At 45.9% G+C, this 22,643-nt stretch overlaps 1 protein-coding gene across 3 annotated transcripts in view; it reads left to right on the forward strand.

Annotated features, from left to right (window-relative positions):
• STARD3 (StAR related lipid transfer domain containing 3) overlaps nt 1–22,643 on the forward strand; it is a 45,343-nt gene that overhangs the window by 19,058 nt on the left and 3,642 nt on the right. For 2 of the 3 annotated variants that reach the window (XM_084804498.1, XM_084804497.1), the window contains exons 3-14: nt 3,504–3,581; nt 3,864–3,941; nt 4,071–4,124; nt 4,375–4,492; nt 5,600–5,698; nt 6,643–6,695; nt 9,429–9,521; nt 10,930–10,992; nt 11,656–11,751; nt 17,077–17,156; nt 17,235–17,339; nt 21,726–21,819. In XM_084804498.1, the coding sequence (XP_084660624.1) occupies nt 3,504–3,581; nt 3,864–3,941; nt 4,071–4,124; nt 4,375–4,492; nt 5,600–5,698; nt 6,643–6,695; nt 9,429–9,521; nt 10,930–10,992; nt 11,656–11,751; nt 17,077–17,156; nt 17,235–17,339; nt 21,726–21,819 (1,011 nt within the window). The remainder of the gene's footprint in view (nt 1–3,503; nt 3,582–3,863; nt 3,942–4,070; nt 4,125–4,374; nt 4,493–5,599; nt 5,699–6,642; nt 6,696–9,428; nt 9,522–10,929; nt 10,993–11,655; nt 11,752–17,076; nt 17,157–17,234; nt 17,340–21,725; nt 21,820–22,643) is intronic. The other variant, XM_084804499.1, reaches the window with a different exon arrangement.

Raw genomic sequence — 22,643 nt, forward strand, 5'->3', positions numbered from 1 at the left:
TTGGTTACCACGTCTTCTAGATCAGTTTTCCTCTAGTATGACTTAAAATTAGATTTTTTATTAGATTGCTGCTATCTACAGCATGTTGCATTTTACAACATAACTCTTTGCTGCTATTACCTTTCTGTTTGTGTTTTATGGTGAAATTTTATTGCTACTGCACCTTGTCTGCACCTCATATTTTTAGTGTTTATTTTCATAGAATAATAGGGTTGGAAGGGGCCTATAAGACCATCGAGTCCAGCCCCTTGCTCAGTGCAGGAATCTAAGTCAGAGCATCCCTGACAGATGGCTGTCCAGCCTAGTCTTGAATGCCTCCAGTGTGGGAGAGCCCACTATCTCCCCAGGTAATTGGTTCCATTGTTGTATTGCTCTAATGGTCAGGAAGTTTCTCCTGATGTTCAGCCGGAATCTGGCTTCCTGTCACTTGAGCCCATTATTCCGTGTCCTGCACTCTGGGTTGATCGAGAGGAAATCCTGGCCTTCCTCTCTCTGACAGCCTTTCAAGTCCTTGAAGAGTGCTATCATATCTCCCCTCAGTCTTCTCAAGCCTAAACATGTCCAGTTCTTTCAGTCTCTCCTCACAGGGCTTTGTTTCCAGTCCCCTGATCATCTTTGTTGCCCTCCTCTAAACCCTCTCCAGCTTGTCTGCATCCTTCTTAAAGTGTGGTGCCCAGAACTGGATGCAGTACTCCAGATGAGGCCTAACCAGTGCTGAGTAGAGGGGGACTAGTACTTCCCAGGATTTGGAAGCTATGCTTCTATTAATGCAGCCCAAAAGAGCATTTGCCTTTTTTGCAGCCACATCACATTGTTGGCTCATATTCAGCTTGTGATCTACAACAATTCCAAGATCCTTCTCGCTTGTAGTGTTGTTCAGCCAAGTATCCCCCATCTTGTAACTGTGCATTTGGTTTCTTTTTCCTCAGTGCAGAACTTGGCATTTATCCCTATTTGATTTCATTCTGTTGTTTTCAGCCCAGTGCTCCAGCCTATCCAGATCACTTTGAATTTTGTTTCTATCTTCCAGGGCATTAGCTATCCTGCCCAATTACTGCTCTTCATTATTTGCTGGTTTGGGTGGTTTTTGCTTGCTATATCTGACAGTGTGGAGGGGAGAGAAGTGGTGACATGGTGAATAGGGGGCTAGTGTCACTTTGGGGCAGGTCTTGGTTAGGGGGAAGTGTGGTGGTGGAGGTGGGGCAGGCCAGGTAACTCCTCTTCCCTGCCTGTTAGACAGCTGTGCTCCGTCTCCTTTTCCAGTCCTTCCTCCGGTCCTGAGAATTCTGTTATTCATTCTAGCAACCCATTGATTCTTTTAAGGTGCTGCTGCTTAATGTCATAATTGGTGAATGGAAAAACAACCATCCAGGACCTGACCTGACCTGGCAGATATTGTGGAGACATAGCAGGGGGAATAGGGAGATCTGAATGTCCCCCATTTGTGCCCACCAGTCCTTTTGGTACATCAGCAGCCTCGACGTGATGGGCAGGGAGGAGGTGGCCACATTTTTTGAATGGCACTCCACCTTCCTTGCCAAGAATAGTGTCCAGACACCTTCCAGTTTCATTCATGATAGTAGGCTATCAATGGCCACTAGCCATGATGGGTATTTATTATCTCCAATATCAGAGGCAGTATGCTGCCCAGTATCACTTACTGGGGAACACAAATGGGAAGGTCCAGCTTGTTGGCTTCCTTGCGGCATCTGGTTGGCCACTGCACAAACGGGATGCTCGACTGGACAGACCTTTGGCTTGATCCAGCACAGCTCTTCTTATGTTCTTAAATGTATATCTTGAAGATGGACCATCCGGGCAGGGTAGGGATTCATTTCATGTGCTGCCCACCCAGCCTAATGCCTAACAGTCTCTCCCTGCCTGAACTGGTAGAGGTGGTCTCCTCCTAGCAGTGGTGTCGGAGGCCCCCTAGGCTTGTTCTGGAGGAGTTCAACATTTAAGCTGGGGGTCCTTGTCTTGTGTGGATTTCATGGCTCCCAAGTCAACCATTGGCCTGTCTCAGGCTATATCCTGCTTGAATAGATGGCATTGTTATACACTCAATTTGGTTTTCTGTTCTGGGCAGGAAGGCAGTGAACGTTAGTAGGGGAGACTGGCGTGGTTCCCATGGACAGATAGCTGCCTCATAAGGTTTATTTGTTTTTTATTTATTTATTACATATTAATCTGCCCAATAACCAATGGTCTCTGAGCAGATTACAAAGAGTGATGGTGTGGGGGACCCATTAAAATGGCCCACCCAAGCAGTGTTATGGGTTTGGATTGCTTCCTGCTCTCTCCTGTGGATTTTCCCGTGGATAAGGCTGGTGGTTCTGCCAGTACCCTGGTTGGTCTGTGGAATACAGAGATCAGATAGGCTATTAGCAATCACTCCTAGCTAGGTTCGTTCCCCCGCCTTGTAGAGCCAACCTATCGCCTTGATTTTCTAGGGATTGTGGGGGGGTGAAATTTACAGGGGGGCAGCTAAAGTGCACTTACAGAAGAGCTGAGCTGAATCAGACTGGACACAGGTTAGTGCCCACACTTGAAGCTATTCTTTGGTGGTGATGGCAGCAAAGAAAACTTACATTGATGGAATGGTGCTGAGAAGTTTGTTAACTTATTCTAACTTTTTTGCTGATGTAATATTACATGGTCACCGAGAGCTGGACTGAGGTCTAAAGAAGCACAGGGTACCTATGAAGTCCCGTGCCTTCCTAGCCACCCCTGAGGTGCTGCCCATTTTTGCCCTCTGGTGTTGGGGTTACCAGTGCAAGAGGACACAGTTGGTATCCTAGCATTTTCCAGTGTAAGTGCAGGGTAGGATTATACTGAGAGGCTCCCCAAAGGGAATTGTCCGGGGACGTCAGAATGTGCCATTGAATAATCCTAATTGAATAATCCTAATTGAGCAGTGTTTTCCAAACTCTTGAAAGCCAAGGTGCTCTCTTTTCTTTCTGAACTTAGAAGCATATTTTACTCTTGCACTCAGAAGAGGTTTGAGGGGAGGTGGGTATTGTCTTGAGTAGGGAAGTGTAAGAATTATCCACCTTCCCCTTGTTTTTTTCCTCATAAGTCACTGATCTCCTGATCAGTGTACCTCCTTATGGGACAGAGCAATAACTCATGCAGAGATACAACAAGGAGTCCTCTGCAAGGGTAAGTATTTGGCCTTACATATAGAAGTCGTTAAAGTCTGAATGTATTTATTTCTCACAGCATACTAGTATGCCCCGTAGCATACAAAGTTCTCGAGATTTACGTTTAGAAAGAGAAGACTGACTTGGCCAGCATTTCCTTGGCCCTGCTGGCTGATGAGAGTTGTATGCAGCACATCTGGAGGGCACTGGGGAAGGCAGCCGAGGAGAAGGGGACAGAAAACTCTTCCCGAATCCCACCTGGCCTCAGCTGGTGCACCACATTACAAAGCCCCAGGCCTTTGTTTGCTGCTCAAACTCTTGGTGTGTCTTAATTTCTTTCTCTTTAATCTTGCTTACCTACAGATCGGGAAAGGTATCCAGATCAATTTAAAGGAAGAAATCATCAACTACAGCTTTAAAACATCCTTTTTTGACATCTTTGTAAGTATTCTGCTGAAGATGTAACTTGCTTCAATAGTTAGGGGAAAACCTTTTTGGCCAGGGGCACAAGATCAGTAAAGCAACCAGACAGGTTGCTTTAAAAGTATGCAGGCATTTGGATTTCATAGAACTCTGCCACTCTCTACCTAAGTAAAAGTCCTGAAAAAGTTTGTATATCTTGTGCCAATCTAGGTTGATTCATAAATAATTTTAACTTATTTGTACCTGTGTGAACTTCACGAGTGCCTCTTCATTAATGTCCTGTGTGTCCCTTTTTGTAAGCTTTTGGCTTTTTTCCGGTTCTCGGTGCTGCTTCTTGGATATGCTGTTCTGCGGCTCCGCCACTGGTGGGTTATAGCGGTAAGAGGCTAACTTATTTGATCATGTTTTTGAATGCTTACGTTTAATTGTAGCTGCTAAAGCGATAACTCTGGTTTTGTGTTTTCATGATTGCTGTCTTCTCTCCTCCCTGCCCCCCTTTTCCCCAAGATCACTACACTGGTGTCCAGTGGCTTCCTGATACTGAAAGTTATCTTCTCAGATGTGAGTTGCTGATAACAAATGTGGGTTCTACTCTCATCTTTGTGGTCACCATCCAAAAGCAGGTTGCAGTCCCTAAAATTGGCTAATTAAAAATCAAATCAAAAAATTGCAGCACTAAAACAGCTCATTGGTTTGGGGGTACAAAAGGTTGGTTAAAATTGATTTAAGGAGTATCTAATCCATATTAAGTGATTTCCAATATGTAATTTGAAACTTTTCTTGTTTTCTTTCCCCCTTTTTTCTCTATCAGCTGCTGAACAAAGGGGCTTTTGGCTACCTTCTGCCCATCGTTTCCTTTGTCCTTGCCTGGCTTGAAACATGGTTTCTGGATTTTAAAGTCTTACCCCAAGAAACCGAGGAAGAGCAATGTGAGTCTGTGTTGTGTGAGGATGTATGGATTGAATAAATCTCCCACTGCCCCTCAAAAAAGAATAGGCATTGATAGCCTTGCTAGTGTAGTGAGTCACATGTTGGGGGGATTCTCTGAAAGCAGGCAACAAGAGAGGGTTCATGGTAATGGCTTGGTCTCTTTACAGTGGCTATCTTATGACCTATTTTCTGGTGCGTCAGTGCCATGCAACGCATTACATTTTTTCCTACAAGGGGAAAGAATACAAAAGCAGAGTATACAGAGGATTACTCCTTTTTATTATTATTCTGAGAAAAGTTTTCAAAGATGACAGATCAACAAGCACTTTAATGCCATGGTTGGATTGGGAACACACTCTGGATTGCTTGAAGGAGAAAAGCTTTCTATTGCATTAGGCACTTAATTGCTTTGTAGATATGATAGGCAAAAGGTCATCAGTCTGTACAAAGATAACATGTCTTCTCTCGAGCTGAAAGACTGAGGGAAGCAGCTTAGCCATCTCCTCTACAGGATACAGATAAGTCTGCCTTCCTGTGCAAAGTTGTCTGTGTGCTAAGCTGCAAGAGGCTGATTTGTTGTGCAATAAAATGTCCAAGTTCATAATACATTAATTGAGTGCGTTTACACACAGTAGTTCTTTGTATGACTTTCCTTCTGTGATTCAGATTTGCGGGAACCTGAAACACAGAATAAGTCGATGACTTCTGTGACTGTGAAGGCTAGAAACTTCCTTGTAGGAAGGCTGCGGTTTGTTGCGTGATGAGGGGGCAGGAAGGCATCTGTTCTCTTGTTTAGGTAGCTCACGTTCTCCCCCATCCACCAAAGAAGCACTCTTGTGACAACTTTCACCAATTCTTGTGCCGCCCATCAAGCTTCCCCAATATTTCTATCTGAGCTGCTGGTTAAAATGGATTTCCAGTTTGGCTTCTGTGAAGTAGTAGTTGTTGCCAGTTTTTAAAGGGAAGTAGAATTTCTGAGAGGGTTGCTCCTTCTTTTCAAGCATAATTTTGCCCTTTATTGCACTTTTCAAAGTCTTGTGGGGTCACACAGTTTGAATGAGGGATGTAACATGATTATGAATGAACCAAATGTCTTTCTTTTTCAGGGTACTTGGCAGCTCAGGCTGCTGTGGCCCGTGGACCGGTCCTTTATTCAGGGGCACTCTCAGATGGCCAGTTTTACTCCCCTCCAGAATCTGTTGCAGGTAACCAATGTTTCTTCCTCTTGTGGGGCATGCTGTCAAACTTCTGTATGAGAGTCAGTCCCCAGGACTGAGCACTGGGGAAAAAATGACTTGCATCAACAGTCTTATGAATGTGAGCAGAGTAACAGGAAAGCTGCAAACTGGCACGACATTGTGGCTCCTCTTCTGTGAATTGCACAAATCTTTATACAATTGCTCATGTGAACATGACTGAGCTCTTTCACTTCTCTCTTACTGAAAAGAGTGAACAAGGAAGTAGGCATAATGTGCTCCTGTCTGTAAATCCTATTTCTGCAGCAGTCATGCTGCACTTCTTCGTTCACCAAAGAGAGTGAGAGAGCACAAAGGGCTGCTACAGTATCTCCCAGACAGCTTGCTGGGCCATACTGGTGTGCTGCAAGAAATATGTGAATTAAAGGCTCCTCTGAGCCCAACATTCCTACCCACAAAGAGACTGTCTACTCTGTGTCTGCATGATTCAGTCAACTAGCCTCAGCTGAGGTAAACTGGATGGTGGGAAATCTGTTGCATGCATCTACATTAAGTGAGATGGGATCAGTCAGTCCTGATGTAGAGATGCCATGGAATTACCCAGCTTTTGAGGAGGCTGTTGCTCTGTGTGAATCACTGTTCTGGGCTTGCCTCCTTCCAGTTAAGAGGCACACAGGCCAGTGACTCATGCAGAAATCTGGAGGACTGCTCCTCTGACTGTGGGCAGTTCTTACTCAGGAACATTCCAAAGGCCAGACGGACTATTTGACTGCCCTTGTTCTGAAACAAATAAACGAACGACAAATGCCTAGAATTCCCCATTTTTATCTAAAGATGGTTTGGGTGGTTAGGCGGTCTTCAAGTTGTAAATAGGAAGTGCTGCTTCCTATCCTGACCTTAACACTCCCAGAACCCGCATCTCTAAGACATTTCCCCTTTCTCTCCATCTGCAGGTTCAGATGATTCGGATGACGAGGTTATGGGAAAGAGGGCATTAACTGATGAGGTACACCTGGGCTGAGCTGAACAACAAAGTATCCCCTTTTGTGTTTGCTTCCGAACAGGCTATAAAGTCTCAGGTTCTAAATATTGCTAGCATGGAAGGAGATATGCCCAAGTGGTGTGGGGTTGCATAGAGGACATCTCATGAACTTGCAAATGCTTCCTACCACTAATGTGCAGATGTGCAGAATCAGTGGCCAAGATATTAGGTCTTCATATGGGAGGCAGAAGTTCAAATCCTTAACTGTGACATTCATTGGAAGTCCTTTGGAAATGCATTTCTTGGCCTTAAACCTATTTTTCTGTATGAAGCATAGATTTGTTGTAACCTCCCACAACCTCTGGAGATAGCACAGAAAAGATAACTTATTTTTATTTTATTCTGAAATTCTCAGTGAGCAGGATACATTCTGCAAATATTTGGGCAGCCCAAATAGTCCAGTAAAACAGCTACAGTCATGGGCGCAAACTCTGCTTAGCGGAGGGGGCGATGGCCTATGAGAGCTGGTCCAGCAGAGTGGCTTCTAGCATGAGCTCTGAGCCAGGAAGTCCTTGGGCTATATTTTGGCTTGTCCGTAAGAACACGCTGAGGTAGCTTAGGCCAGCCTCTGATTCTCAGCTTTCATCTGCAGCATGGGGATAATACTGGCCTGCCTTACGGAGTGTTAATAACTCAGATAATATATAGCATTTGGAGCCCTTAAGAAAAGTGTCATATAAACAAGTTCCAGCTGGGGAGCCATGTTGCTCTGTTCCACAAAAGCCACGAAGAGTCTTGTGGCATTTTAAAGACTAACAAATTTATTATGGCATGAGCTTTCCTGGACTACAGTCCTCTTTATCAGATGCACAAGGTGTTTGTTCCCCAGAGTTACAGGTATTTATCCTCATGGTTGGAGGCGGAAATTGTGAACCATCTGGTCAGAGTGAAATGAAATGAAATGCTGATTATAGGCAGTGATGGCTATTAGCAGTGGCCATTCCCAAAAACAGTTGTTGGGTGGTAATATAGGCATCAACAACTGTTTTTGTGACTGGCCACTGTTAATATAATCATTGCTGTCTGTACTTCCCTCACTGTTTACACCCCCCATGTGTGTGTGTATATATCTCACTGGTAACTCCAGGCAACACTTTGCGTATATGATGAAGTGGGCTGTAGTCCACCAAATCTCATGCCATAGTAGGTTTGTTACGCTTTAAGATGCCACAATACTCCTTGCTGTCTAAAGAAGTAGCATTCATCTTGTTTTATATATGACATTTATATTTCTTTTGATTTGTGGGATCAACTATAGTATCCCATTTGGGACTGTTTTTGTATTTTTGGCGTAGTAAAATATAAACACGTAGCATTCAGAATGGAACACCTGTGTTTCTGTTGGGTCCAGGCCTAACTGGATAATAGCACAGTCATATTGGGGAGAGACAGAAACAAGAGCAGTGGACTGCACATAGTGGTGAAGGTAAAATGTCAAAAAAGCACTAAGTTTTGAACAGAGTAATATACCACCACCACCCCTCCACCCATCTTTTCTATTTGTGAGCTGTTTATCGTGCTTCGCACAGAGGTAGAATTTTGATTTGTTTCTAAAACATCCAGGAGCATATCCAACATGGGAGGTACCCATATGCAATGCTGTTGCATTGAATGTGGCAGGACCTCTTCTCTTGGACATCCATGCACAGATCACAGAAGCTTGGCATACGGACTGCAGAATCTATGTTAATCTCACTGTCATCATGGCAGCCATGTTGGTGAGAACAGGATCAAGCATAGGCTGAAGATCTGCCCTGCCTGTGGTTGTAGTGGTCTGATGTTGTGTGTGCTCACATCTAGTCATCAATAGTTTTAGGTAGGCCTGTACAGCAATGTGTTGCACTCATAATTTGCAGCGCAACTGCAGGCATAAATACATATCCATGATTTTACTTACACTCAAAGGGCAAGTTTTCTCCTGATTGTCTTTGGATGAGTGTCCAGAACACCTCCAGAAAAAAAAACTGAATCTTCAAAGCCTGGTTTTTCCTTTCCCCCCCTAGATGCCAAAGCCTTTGGCTATTTCTGCTAAAGGAGTCCATTTAACGGTGAATTGTTCTCATCCCCTGCCAGCCACTGGGGGGCAGTATTATTCTGTTGCAGACTAGGTTGGTCACTCCGTGAACCTTCCGAAGAGCGGCGTTATATGCTACAGTTGTAGCATACACCCATATTGCTTTTGTATAACTGAGGTGCCAGTGTTGATGTGGTCTGGGCACTTGACTGCATTCTTTAGGAACTGTTTCCTGTCTGGAGACTTCCCTACTGCTAGGGAAGATGATGAGAAGAAGCAGAAATCTGATTATGCTTATTCCAATACACCCATGCAGCATCTAAAAACTTAAGTATGCTTTTTCATTGGTCATTATTTTGTATTTTTCCAGATTTATGCAGATCTAATCAATTGATTAGTCAATCATATGTGTGTTAATGTTTCTTTAAATTATCAACAGTCCTAAATAAAATCATTTGTTTTACTTACAGATGTCTGCTAAAATGGCAACACTTTTTTAAAAAGCTGCTTCCATATGGACTGTGAAGAGAGGGGTCTAGTAAACTTCCAAGGGGAAATTTGCAGGAGCATCTCCCTCCCTGCTTTAGTAGACTAAATAAAGGCTCAATCCGTGAGACTATGGAAGTTGAAATTCATTAGATCTTGGACTTGGTCACTAAACTGTATGTCATGTTTTGTCCTAGGAGAGAGAATATGTCAGGCAAGGCAAAGTAGCAATGGAAATGATGGATCAGATCTTGGCCCAAGAGGAGAACTGGACATTCGAGAGATGTAATGTAAGTTTATGCCTTCTGAAATGATTGGTGACTAAAGGCTCTTGGATCAGTCTTACAGATCAGTATTTAAAAGTACTCATAGCCTTTTCTCAGATGTTACAACCCTCCCAAATTCCTGGAATGGATTGGGTTGTTCCAGCCTCCCTGGGTGTAACTTAGCATGGGTGTACTTTAAAAATCAAAACAAAGCTGGGAAGCCTCACCATGAGATGAGAAGTCCTTGTGATTCTTTTGTAGTTGCTCTTCAATATACCCTTCCACATGGTGAAATAGAGTTACTACCTTGTGGAAAAGGCACTGTTTCATTTTCAAAAAAAGCAACGCTGCAGTTGTGTGACTCATTCCCCCCTCTCCCAAAGCTATCATCAGGTGATAATCATGTTAAAGACCATTTCTATTCCCTGTATTAATGTGATTTCTCCATAATGCCAAGAATACTTGGGCAGTTTCCTGTCCTTGCCCTGTGTCTTCCCCATTTGTGGACCTGGAGACTGAGGCCTTTTCACCACAGCTTTCCAGGCAGGACTTACTAACTAGGAACTAGAATTTGCTCAGCCCTTGAGGGAAGCAAGTTCATCCTTTCCTAGCAGTTGCTAGGCAGCAGACAGCAGCATCTTCTGAGACTGTTCTGCATCCCTAAGTGGAGAAAGGAAGGGAGGAAGAAGTTGGAGTATGGAGGCCCAAAAATCAGAGATACAAAACCGCTTGTGAAAAATATCAGATGTCACATGGTTGGTCCCCCTCAGCCCCAGTCTCAGAGCTTGGCAGAGTTTCCACTGATCAGAGGTAAGACTTGAGTGCAGTTGCCTATCTCCTGCCCCTCCCAATGGCTAGCAGAACAAAATGTGAAAATGTGCAGGGAGGCTAAGTGAACTGAACTTGCAAAATTTACTGGGATTCCCTTGGCACCAAATACTACTTCAGGTCAGAATATTCACAGCCCTGTGGATAAGTCATATGTAATCTAAGTCGCTGCACCCAGCCTCTGCCTTTTACTCCACCACCTCTCGGATAGACCAGGAATGCTCTCTTGAGTACACCATCTGTGTGCCAAATTAGGTTTGCAAGGGCATGCAGACAGGCATTCTTGGTGGCTTCCCCCTCACTCATGGAATAGTCTTTCCTGGACCCTCACCAAAGCCTGAGCCCGTACTTGGAACTTCTGGAAGCAGTGTGAGATGTTGTTGTTCAGACTGGCACTTGGAGAATAGGGATAGAGTAGAATATTAGCATAGTGTTTCCTGCTCAGTGCCCTGGGGATGGGGCACACTGTGTCCAATGAAATTAATTAAAATGGGAGGGAAAGTGACGCAACCCTTGCCGTTTTCACAAGGCAGTGAAATCCTGCAGAAAAGCTGCTCTGCCCTTTAGCTGTGGAACTCACGTGCCTTCAACACCTCTTATGCAGGAGTTTGGTGACACGGTTCATTCCCTTGAAATGCCATTCCATGGCAAGATTTTCATCCTAAAGGTAAGGTGCTTTGATGACTTTCAGCTTCCTACTAGACTTTTCCCCAAACAGATGACTTGCAGAAGCTACTATCTTCTCTCTCTCCTGCACCTTCAGTTAAAAAAATAGGGGGTGTGAACTGACAGACAGGAACTAACTTTGGGAAGAAACACTTTTTGTAGGGCTGGAGGTGAGGGTGCTGGGTGGATGGGGTGGCTGCTGCATGCTTCTCCATCCATATTGTGTGTGTATGTTCCTCTTCTAGGGGAGTTAATTTGCTTCTAGCAGCCGTTCATCATCCACTTACTTACTTTGCCCAAGATGAGCAGCTTGGCTGAAAGCATGTTAATTTTACTCCCCTAAGCAATCCTGCTTTTTTTTTTCTTCTTCAAACTTGATATCAAGGTCATTGTTTGAGAGCCTTTAAATGAAACGTTTGTATTGCTGGGAGTAGGGAGGATGTGTCGCTAAGTGAAAACGATTGATTGCTGGCAGGGGGTATTTAACCTTCCCAGAGCTCATTGCTCAGTTTCCATTGGCTTTCGTTTATTTCACCGCCCTCTTGGAAGCCTTCCCCTTTTAAGACCTTGGGGTTTGCTTTTCGAGAGAGGCTGTAAATGAACCCCATAGAGGGGATGGGCAGGGCTACTAAAAGGGTGTGCAGCTAACAACTTTCACCCGCAGGCAGTTCTACAGTGTTCTGCTGAGATAGTCTACCAAGAGATGATTCTCCAGCCAGAGAAGATGGTCCTATGGAATAAAACCTTGTTAGCATGCCAGGTAAGTATTTCCAAACTAGTTCCCTGAGCCACAGTTGGTAACATCTTCATGGTCTCTGTGCGTTCTCTCCCCCCCCCCCCACACACACACAGGTTCTGCACCTGCACAGCACCTTGGTTGGAATGTTCTAGAGCTGAAGAGTTTCAGTGGGAGCCCTGCCCACCCCCCGCACAGTTATCCCTGGAGGCGGCTTCTGCCTTCCTCAGTTCCTCTTCGACTGCCAAAGCGGACGCATTGCAAGGAACAGTCTCCTAAGTCTCCTGAAGAGATTAGGAGACTGAGCTGTGGAGTTTATTTTCTTCTTCCTCCTCTTTTTGTTCTTCTTTAGTTTTGGTGCTGTTTTCTTTTTTTGGGATTTCGTTTGCCCTGGGACTTATGGCCTTGAGGGCACCCTTCAGAAAATGCACTTGCCACAGGAGTGAGCTGCCTCCCTCTGACTGTCACTCCTCCTGCCTTCTGTGTTTTGGAGAAGGTCACCAAAAGGATTCTTGCCACCACTGTCTTGCCTTTACAAAGCAGGCACATCGCAACCGAACTTCCTGTCTGATGTTATGCTTGTAGGAACAGGCCCTGTGGGCTGCAGTTCCTGATGCCACCATCTGCACTGCCGCTGAAATTTCGCTGTGCTCCTGCCCAACCCCAATGATTGCTGCTTTGAACTTGGGTATGGCTTCATTCTCCACGGTACTGTCAGTGGTTCCTGGGACCAAATGGTCAGCTACAGTACCATATGATCAGGCCTCCACTCAGACTGTGAGTGTCCAGCACCAACCACCTGGGACGTCACCGGCTGCTACACAACTTAAGAAATCTAAGTCCAAGCACCACACTTCTCACACACACACCCCACCTTGGGGACCCGGGAAACCAAAGAAAAAGAAGCCCCACAAGTCTTCAGTCAAACAGATCCTCCAGTGAATGCCATCCCCTCGGATGAACTTCCATGTCTCACCACCTTGGCAGACATCGTGGAACCATCCTCCGCTCCTACCCTGAATAAAATTGCGGAGATCCTACCTCCATCCCCTGTGATCCAAGCTGTTGGCTCCTCCTCCAGTGGAGAAATCAGGGTTGTATCCCCACCACCTCTTCACCAGCCACGTCAAGACCGACGGCTGTCCCCACCTCCGAGATGTCATCTTTCTAGAGATCGATCACTTTCACACCGCTCCTGATGACCTTCTCCAGAACCATGTTCCTCCCACTCTCCGTTGTCCCACTGTTGCACCCTACATGACACCGTTTGCCCCAGTTCCCTTCATCTCCACACTGCTGCTAAAGAAACCTTCAGGAGTATCGCAGTACTAGTTGCCATTCCAGTTACAACTATCACTCCTCCTGTGGCGCTGATGACTCGTCTCACCATTACCAGGCTCACTGCCACTCTCCTCATACAAGGTCTGCCATTAGAAAGCCAAAGACCCTCCGGTTACCTCTAACTTTCACTATGTTTCAGACAGTGTCGACCCGACCACCAGTCCTGATCATGCCCATCACAACAACTCCTTCAACTGCCTCAAGCATCCTGCCTCCCCTGTCCTCCTTGCTTCTGATACCTTAGCCCATTCTGGCCACCATGATAGCTTCTCATTCCATGGATGCATCACCTCAGTCCATGGGTAGAAACTCCCCAGATTCTGATTCTGCCTCCTTCTCGTCAGCTTCCCTCGTCCCACATGTGGGAGACCACAGTCTGGCCTCACCATTGGAGGAGTCCTGCTCCTACACTGAACAGGTCCCAGAGTGGCAGTGTAGCTCAGCCTGGAAACCAGATAAGTTCAACCTCAGATCAAACCTCCGGTTTACCAGCTGGTCCCGTCCAACACCTTGGCACCCATGACTATCCCTGTTTTGACAGTCCATTTACAGGCTCCTAAGGACTCATGGCAAAAATCTTCCATCCCACCCACCTCATGGCACTTGGAAAACCTATGCCAACTGCAGTGATGCTCTGTCTTATTACACCACCCAAAGACCAACTTGGACATTGCAGAAGCTACCCAAGCAAAGGCCACCCAGGAACTACACATGTCTCCAGTGGGCTAGGAGGGCCGCAAATTAGATTCAGTAGCCCACAAATTCTGTTCAAGCGCAGGCCTGGCAGTGTGCATTGTTGACTACCAGGGATACATGCCCTGGTATCAACACTTCCTGTGGGTAGTTACAAAGTGTCTGGTGGCCATAGCCACCCACCTCCACGAACTCATCGACTTCCCATACCGTGACGATTAGCTCATGGTTGCCTCGTCCAGAAGTATCCTTCACAAGCAGGTACATTTTGCCCTCCAGACCCTATGCGCTCTCAGCCTCTGTATCAACAAGATGTCGTGTCTCACTCCTGCTCTTGCCCTAACCTTCATGGGGCCTACCTGTGCTCTCCTTCCACAAGAGCCTTCCTCCCGGATGACGGATGTTCATCTCTCATCACACTGGTACATGAGGTTGCCCCTGTGCACAGACTGTGAGCCTCCAAAGTTCAGCGCCTACTCAGTGTTATGGCAGCTATAATGGCAGTAGACCCACTCACCCACCTGCATATGCTCGCCCTCCAAAGCTGGTTTCTCTGTCATTGCCCTGATCTCACTTGGGCAGGCCTTCTCCTCCTTGCCCTGCCCCCATAGATACGGGCCTCTCTCATTTGGTGGTAACCGTAGCGTATTGGGTCAGTGTTGTTGTGACTGGAGTTGACTGAGTGTGCCTGTGATCTACTGTTCTCCTTTTGTTTATTTAGGGCTGCCTGCAAACAGATCCAGCCTGGCTCCATTTTGTGTTCTCAGTTCTTCTAGAAGTTTCAATAAAGCAAGCAGCAGAAAAACCCCACTCCTGACTCCTGTGCTTTTCTAGACAAGGAAGGGAGAAAGGACACAACCGTAACAGCGCTCCACACCCCTCTAAGGTTCTCCATCTTGCACACGCATACCCCCTGCCTGCACCATCACAGTGGACACCTCCATCTGAGGCTGGGGAGCCCATTGCGACTCCCTTTAGATCCACGACCCTTAGTCCCCCCATGGAGGCCTCACTCCACATTGACGACGTCCTCAAACTTCTGGCTATTGCAAAAGCCTTATGGACTTTCAGAAGTCATCTGACTGGGCACACAGTACAGATAATCTCAGACAGCACCATCTCCATTTTTTAGATAAACAAAAAAGGCATGAAGTAATCAACCATGCTCTGGTTCAGCCTTTCTCTTTGGCTGACAGACACATTTCCCTATTTGCCACACACCTCGTGGGGGAGGCCAATGACATCGCAGACCACCTCAGCCCTCTCACAAATAGCAACTTCCTCCTTTCCCTCCATGCAAAGGACCTAGCACTTCCCTCTCTCTGGATCTACCTGGCCACACTCTCTGCCTTTCACAACTCAATTCAAGAGCTTATGGTGTTCTCACACCCCCTGACGAGGTTCCTCAAGGGCCTATGGAATCTCTGCCTTGCGTGAGCCGCGTCCTCCTCCTTGGAGCTTCTCCATTGTCCTGGCCGGTCTCATGGGAAAACCCTTTGAGCCTCTGGCAACGACGGGCCTCACATCTACTCACCTTCAAAGCCGTCTTTCTCACTGTCATTACTTTGGCTCACTGAGTTGGCGAACTCTACGCCCTCATGGCAGATATGCCCTGCCTTACTTTCCACAGCCATAAGGTTGTCCTCTGCCCAGACATTTCCTTTCTCCCCAAGGTGGTCCCTGATTTCCACCTACAAGACATTTCCTTGCCTACATTTTTTCCATCATCTTTGTCGCTGCTGGAAACATGTCTCCATGTCTTGGACATTCAGAAAGCCCTAGCATTCTACATCGATAGGACTGCATTGTTCAGACAATCACCCGCACTGTCTCTGTGATCAAGGAACTTGTAAAGGGCTTCCTGTCTCCTCCCAAGTGGGTTACAGAGACTGTTTATCTGGCATACAAACTGGTGTCTCTGCCTCTTCCTGGTCCCATTTGGGCCCACTCCACCAGAGCTACAGCCTCTTCTGCCTTTGCCGAGGGGGGGGGGGTGTCACACCACCCACCTTCATCTCTCATTACCGTCTTGGTCTCTAGTCCCAGGAGGACTGACGCTGCTTTTGGCAGAACTGTTCTTCCTTCAGTGCTGTCGTAGCGCCCTCCCCTGCCTCCAGCACGTGTGCAGCTTGCTACTCTCTCATACATGTCTGATGCACAGAGACCACGAGGAAGTAAATACAGGCTGCTTAACTGTAACTGTAGTTCTTTCAGTGGTCATCTGTGCATTCACACAACATTCGCACAGGTTGCCTCCTCCCTTCAGTATCTTTTGGACCACGGTCTCAAGGAACTGGGGAAGGTAGAAGCCACATCAAGGGCTCTCTGTGAGGAGGATGGGCAGGGCTCCCACCAAAACGTTCTTCAGCTCTAGAATGTTCTCACCAAGGCTGTGCATGAATACACAGATTGCTGCTCAAAGAACTATAGTTACAGATAAGCAACCTGTATCTACTAATGACTTACCCCTGAAGTTACCTCTGGCGTTAGTGACTCTTGGTCTCCCTTAGCCTCCAAACCATAATTGTTGTGTGTTGTTCTATTTGCTGTGAGTTGTTGTCCCCATTTAATGTTAGGGAAGAAGATTTGGGCTAAAGTGGATTCTGTGTTAGTGGTTGGGCCTGGTGACATGTAAGGCTGTTAGTTGTCCTACAACTTCTGTTTACTGCCTTGAACCCCCCTGAAGCTGGGCAGTATGTATTGGGCTGCTTTTGCCACTTCAGAATTTGACCCCATCTGCACCAGTGTTTGAGAAATGGGTTGCTCTTTCTCTGCTACATTGTAGGGTTGCTTTCTGTATGTGCCTTTGGGAGATTTGTGTGGAATGCAAAAGGGTGCACATTTAGGTGAAGTGGAATTGAATTGTGGAAAGAGTTTGGGAATGCAAACATTGGTTCAGCTTTTAGATTTCATCTTGCACCCATGAGTTTTTGCCAGTAAGATTCCTCCTGTTCTGCCTTAGTTAATAACAAAACCCTAGATCAGCCCTCCCCAACCTGGTGCCCTCCAGATGTGTTCGACTGCTGGATGGGGATGATCTGTGTTGTAGTCCAGTAGATCTGGAGGGCACCAGGTTGGGGAGGGCTGTCCTAGATGGCATCTTATACACCTGCACTATCAAACTGAACCAATAGTATCATATGATTCCTCCATGTAATTCTGGATATTGTTTTTGTGAAGGTACTGAAAATTGGCCATCAGATCCTCTGGCCACCTTACACGCTAGAATTCCATGAAGGAGCATCCAATATCAGAAAGTGGTTTAAACTGGTTTGTCGGCAGAGGTGGGAAAAAGATCTTCTTTCTTTTTAACAGATTTTGCAACGGGTTGACGATAACACGTCAATATCCTATGATGTGGCAGCTGGTGCCGCAGGCGGCGTTGTATCACCCAGGTCAGTCCTGACTCGGCCTAAGTCCTCAACAGTTCTTTCTTTTTAAATTACTTGTTAACGTCTTACTTGTGTTTCCAGGGACTTCGTAAATGTGCGTCGGATTGAGAGAAGGAGAGACCGGTACATTTCATCGGGGATGGCAACGGTTCACAGCTCACGTCCTCCTACTTCCAGATACGTCAGGTATAAGAGGCTTGCTGTTGGTGATTTGATGTATCATACCTTCAGGCTTCCTCCAACACACCCAGGCTTGTAGCAGTTTCAAAACATGCATAATTTTTTTGTTTAGTTAGAAGGTTTCTGTTACAGTCCACCTTAACAAGACAAAAGTACATACAGCATAATACAAACTTGCATCACCAACTCCAACAATGAAAAGGCTGTGTCAGATCATTCCTTCTAACACCAGATTTAGGTTGTCCAGTACTTATGTAAAATTAAGCTGTATTGACCCTGCTGTGGGCTTCGACCTCTTAATTTAGAGGTGCCAAGATAGTGATAAATCAGACCCGGGTTTACTTACAAGGAGTACTTTATTGAGTAACTTACAGCACACAGGCGTACCCAACAGTTGGATCAGACAGCTTCTCTGAACCCAGAGCCATGGGGTACAATGGGTTTTATACCATACATGTTAGCAATGAGGCAGCATAACAGTATCAAGGGCCCCCTAGCATTCATTCCCAGCATAGACTAGCAGGGCTTAGTTCTCAGCACAGCCACCTGCAGCTCAGCATAAACAAACTGCTTCTCAGGCACATCTTGATAAGGCCTTCTGGCTCATTAGTGTGGAATGTATCGGCCTTTGACTCATCTTCACATGCTCAGAGGCTTACTAGCAAGGGAATTGCACCAATAATGAACTTTAGCAAGGCATTATGGATCTCTAGGCCCCTCTAACAATGCAGGTGACTTGGTTACGCTCCTGGGGCCAATACAGAAGCCACCCAAAATTGTATGGCAGTGGTTTCTGCATATTCAGAGAGACTCCCCAGGTATGCAGAAATATGTTGGTTTGTAAATTTCAAATGAAAAGAAATGTGTCTGTTATATGTGCACGCACATACACATACATGCACACCTCTGGTCAGACTTACCCCTCAATCTGAGCCTGTTGATAGCACAGCATCAACAGTATAGCACAGTAGAAAAAGGTTTCATGAGGATGGGAAAGAAAGGTATCTCCCCCAGACCCCGCCCTCCAGCCCCAAACAGCTGTTCTGGCTGCTTGGGTCATTGAATATGAGCACTCCTGGTTGGGGATGCACTGCAACATTTTTTTGCAGCCCCCAGTTGTCACTGCTACGTTAATTATTTCACAAAAATAGTCTAAAATCAACGATCCCAGAAAATTGAGTGCTCACCTGTATCTGTAAGCCATTAAGATATAATAGGTTTCCTTACCTGTACGTTATTATTTTGTTACCCAAAATGTATTTGCCATACCCCAGATCTTTACTAGCTATGTATCAGTTGGAGATTCATGACTAAGATTCCAATATTTTACTGTTAGTACCCTAGTATCTGATAATCCTACTTACCTTTCCTTGTTTTTAACTAATTCAGTACATCTGAATAGAATATTTTCAGGATCCCTTGGTAAAGCTTCTCCAGAATTTTATTTATCCATCTCAGAGTTCTTTCAAAACTTCACAATTACTTGGGATAACCACGACGTACATCAACATCTAATATCTGCTAACTAAAATATCTGTTCTAATCTGATGGACATACAATACCATTGTGTGATGACTTCATACTGATTTTCATTTATGTGTACTTTTAAATTTGTTTTCATCCGCATTTTCCATATAATAGTCCCTTCATTTTCAGATAACGTTTTGTTCTACTGCTAAACATATAAGGGCGAAACTAGATACGATGGGTACAGCCGTGTTTTAGTTATGTATCTGCCCTAATCACATGGGGGGGGTGTCAGATTTTACCAACGAAAGCTTCCCTTGTTTTATTTCCCCCACGGTTCATCTCTTCAGGCAGTTTTCTCCTGGCCTGGCTTGCGTCCAGTATTGGGAGTTGGGCTGGGAGAGACATGCTTGGGGCAATGGACTGTGGGGAGATGATGTGGAAGTTCAGCTCGCCTCTTGGTGATAGAAGTAGACACAGCCCAGCACTTCAAAGGCACCAGTATAATTTGCCCCCCTGTGAGTCAACATACTTGATGATGCTTGCAAAGGTGAATAAAAGATGGCGGGTCATCCCCTATTACTATTGGAAAGCACTAGACTTTCAAATCCTCTTCCTTGTCACACAGTACACTGTCTCGTGCAGTTTTGATTATAAATGGATTAACTTGGAAAAAATTGAAGTAAATTATTAATCTCAAATACTAAAATCTACACTCCAACATAGCTCTGGCCTATTAAAAGTTTCACAGCACTTCTGAAAGGTGGTCAGGGTTGTGTTTTGATGCTCCTCCAAGGGAAGAAAGGTTTTTCAAGGGGGATGATGTAGCTGCCCAGAACACCTCCCTGCACGGATGTCATGTTCCATCTGCACACCAGCTTGAAACTGCTAGGAAGGCGCTCTTGGTCAGACTTGGGGGTTGTGGCGATCTCTTATGTTCTCTACGATCTTGAGGGCAAGAAACCTGGGCGTGTTTCATTTGAAAGCAGAAGTTCTCGGACGTGCCAGTGTCCGGAAGCTGCTCACTGCACAACGGATTTAATGCTTACATCCCTGGCATGTTTAAAAATACCCTCCGGAGTCCTCCATGTGTACACACACATGTGTGCACCATCTTGTTTTGGTGTGACCAGCACTCAGTAAGCCTCGATTTTAGGAGAGGCAAGGGGTGTCTGAGTGTCCACTGAGAACAGTTTTTCAGTGAGATCGCTCCTCAGCTCCACTTCCTGAATGTCTGGTCTGTCTTTGGCTCCCGGAGGCTGTCTTGTGATGAGCAAGCCTCCTGCCTGAACAACTCCCAACAAGGCCTCTTTGTTTTCCTCACGCCCTTTGCCTCAGGTGACCAGCCAGGGTGGTGTTGCTCACCACCTTCATTTTTCTGAGTAATAGCATTAAAAAGCCATTGGCCTTTAGCTCAGTGTCTGCCTAGCTGTTGGGAAAATCTGTGAAAAGGCTGTGTCCATTTCACACGTCAGAGCACAGTATGAAATATTGTGTCTCTTGTTTCTTTGTCTTGTTTCAGGAGATTGGATTTCTAACATTTGAAATACCTGAGAAATGTTTGAAAATCGGTTTTCTGCACCTAATGTCAAGATTCTGAAACCAGGGGCGGGTGGGCCTGACATCTCCTCCCTTGTTTCTGTTCCAGCAGTTATCTTTGGGGAGGCTTTGCCATTCTCTTTTTATGGCCCCAGTTCCCCTTGGTGAGACGTTCCAAGGGCAGCACTACTGGGTTTAGCTTCCCTTGGATGAAAGAATGCTGGAAACTTACACTGACCCCGTTTGCATGATCACTGTGAGTGCTGAGTGCCATTTGCCTAGTCTCCCACCCAGGTGTGGTTGTTGTGTTGTCCAAGCTTGTTGGAGGGGGAACGACCCTCAGGTAACCCAACAGCAGGCCAGGAGTTATTCGAGGGTTGTTTCCCCTCCAACAACCCATGCCGCCTGGATTTGAACAACACAACAAGCGGGCAGATAAGTAGGCAAATGGCACCCGGCACGCACCGCCATTTAAGCAAGCCAAGCTGCGGTGATCGTGTGAACCAGGCCTCTGTCTCTGTACTACTTGCTTTATTTACAAATATATAAGCACAGCATAAGTGGCAGCAAACAGGCAACCTGCAGCAGGTGAGAAAATTTCTCCCAGAGCTTCATTCTCCGTTTCCACCGAACTGCAGCCTACACACAGGCCTGCCTAAAGGTCTTAGTGGCCTGGCCTGGCCCAGTGTATCTGTGATTCCCCTGTTTCAGAGACGGGGAATGTGTGGCACTCCAAATGTTGTTAGGCTGTAACTCCTATCATCCCTTACCATGGGCTATCCTGGCTACGACTGATAAGAGTTGCAATCCAACATCATCTGGAGGGCCACACGTCCTCCCTGCCTGGCCTACATGTACAGAGCCATGCCAAAAGCTCTGCTTCACGTGTTGCCGCTTTCGAATGGTGCTCGGGGTGGGGGGCTTTCTCTTTGTCACTGCATGCTTGGAACATTTTTCTTAGGGAGATCTTCTAGGACAGGGGTAGGCAACCGGTGGCCCTCTGGATGTTATGGCCCACAACTCCCATCATGCCTCACCATTGGCTATGCTGGCAAGGGCTGATGGGAGTTGTAGGCCAACAACGTTGCCCGCTTCTGCTCTAGCACCATATCTGTGCTGGGGTTTAGGTAGCAGGGGCTGGAAACTTGAGTTCTTAGGGCGTTCCTCCAAAACTGTATCATTAGAAACAAATTTTGAATATTTAGCTGAAGGAAAAATTGTGTGTGTGTTTGATGTTTCCGTGACTGTGATATTCATTGCCTCAAGCACACCTCTTTGGGAAGACGTAGCTAGAATTTTTCTAAGTAGTAGGTACTCCGCCATTAAACCACAGTTCTTCTCACCTGCTTCTGCTGTGATGTTTTTTTCTGCTGTTGGCTTTTCCAGAGCAGAGAACGGTCCAGGAGGTTTTGTTGCCCTGAGATGCCCCACTAATCCGCACCTCTGCACCTTGTTCTGGATACTCAATACGGACCTCAAGGTAACGCACACCTTGCCCTTTGGCGTTTCCGGTTAAGACGAACAGGCTTGGACGACCCACTGGCCCACTTCTCTCCTGCCCTGCTTCTGTTGTGTTTTTCAAAACATGGAGATGAGGGCCAGCCAATTAAGACCTTAGAAGCTACTGGGACCTGGTTGTTGATCAGAGTTTTCCTCATGACCTGAATGGAAACCTAGATTAGATTTTATGGTGCAGCAGCATCTACTTGACCCAACTCTTCCGCATCCACCTGGGTAATGTGGTGTAGAGCTGGAGATCAAGGTGTGGCTTGGAGCTTTAACCAGAACAGTCTGGGGCAGGGGGACAGCTGCTCCTCCTCCAGAAGGCAGAGTCAGGCAAATGAATTCGATTTGCTAGCAGGGGCTACCCAGTTTGGGGATCCATCCTTTGACCTGATCAGATAAAAAGAAATATGTCAAGCAGAGAAAAATCGTGCAGGAACATTTCTGGGAGACTCGTCATCGAACTGTTCTGTGATACTTGTACATACATACTCGCTTGCTGACATGCAGCTTGCTAAATGCCATTCTATCGTGAAATTGGTTTTAATTTTGAAACAAGGTTAACAAAATAAAGGCAACAAAAAGAACGTGCATAATAATAAATCACAATCACTAAAGAAACAAAGGAATTCCCTAATTATACATCTAAGTAGGAGCTCAATTTCTAATGAAGGGAAAAATGCAAGTTCTGCAACATATGAAAAGAGTGTGTGCTAAATTCCGTTCTACTAAACAAAATGAAAAGTCAAACTTTTTCTCTCCAGGCCTCAGAAGGATTCAGTTACTAAAGAAAACCCTGCA

This window comes from Heloderma suspectum, chromosome 6, assembly GCF_057233095.1.
Source record: "Heloderma suspectum isolate Gila_16-S chromosome 6, 16-S_ref, whole genome shotgun sequence".
NCBI classification, from domain to species: domain Eukaryota; kingdom Metazoa; phylum Chordata; class Lepidosauria; order Squamata; family Helodermatidae; genus Heloderma; species Heloderma suspectum.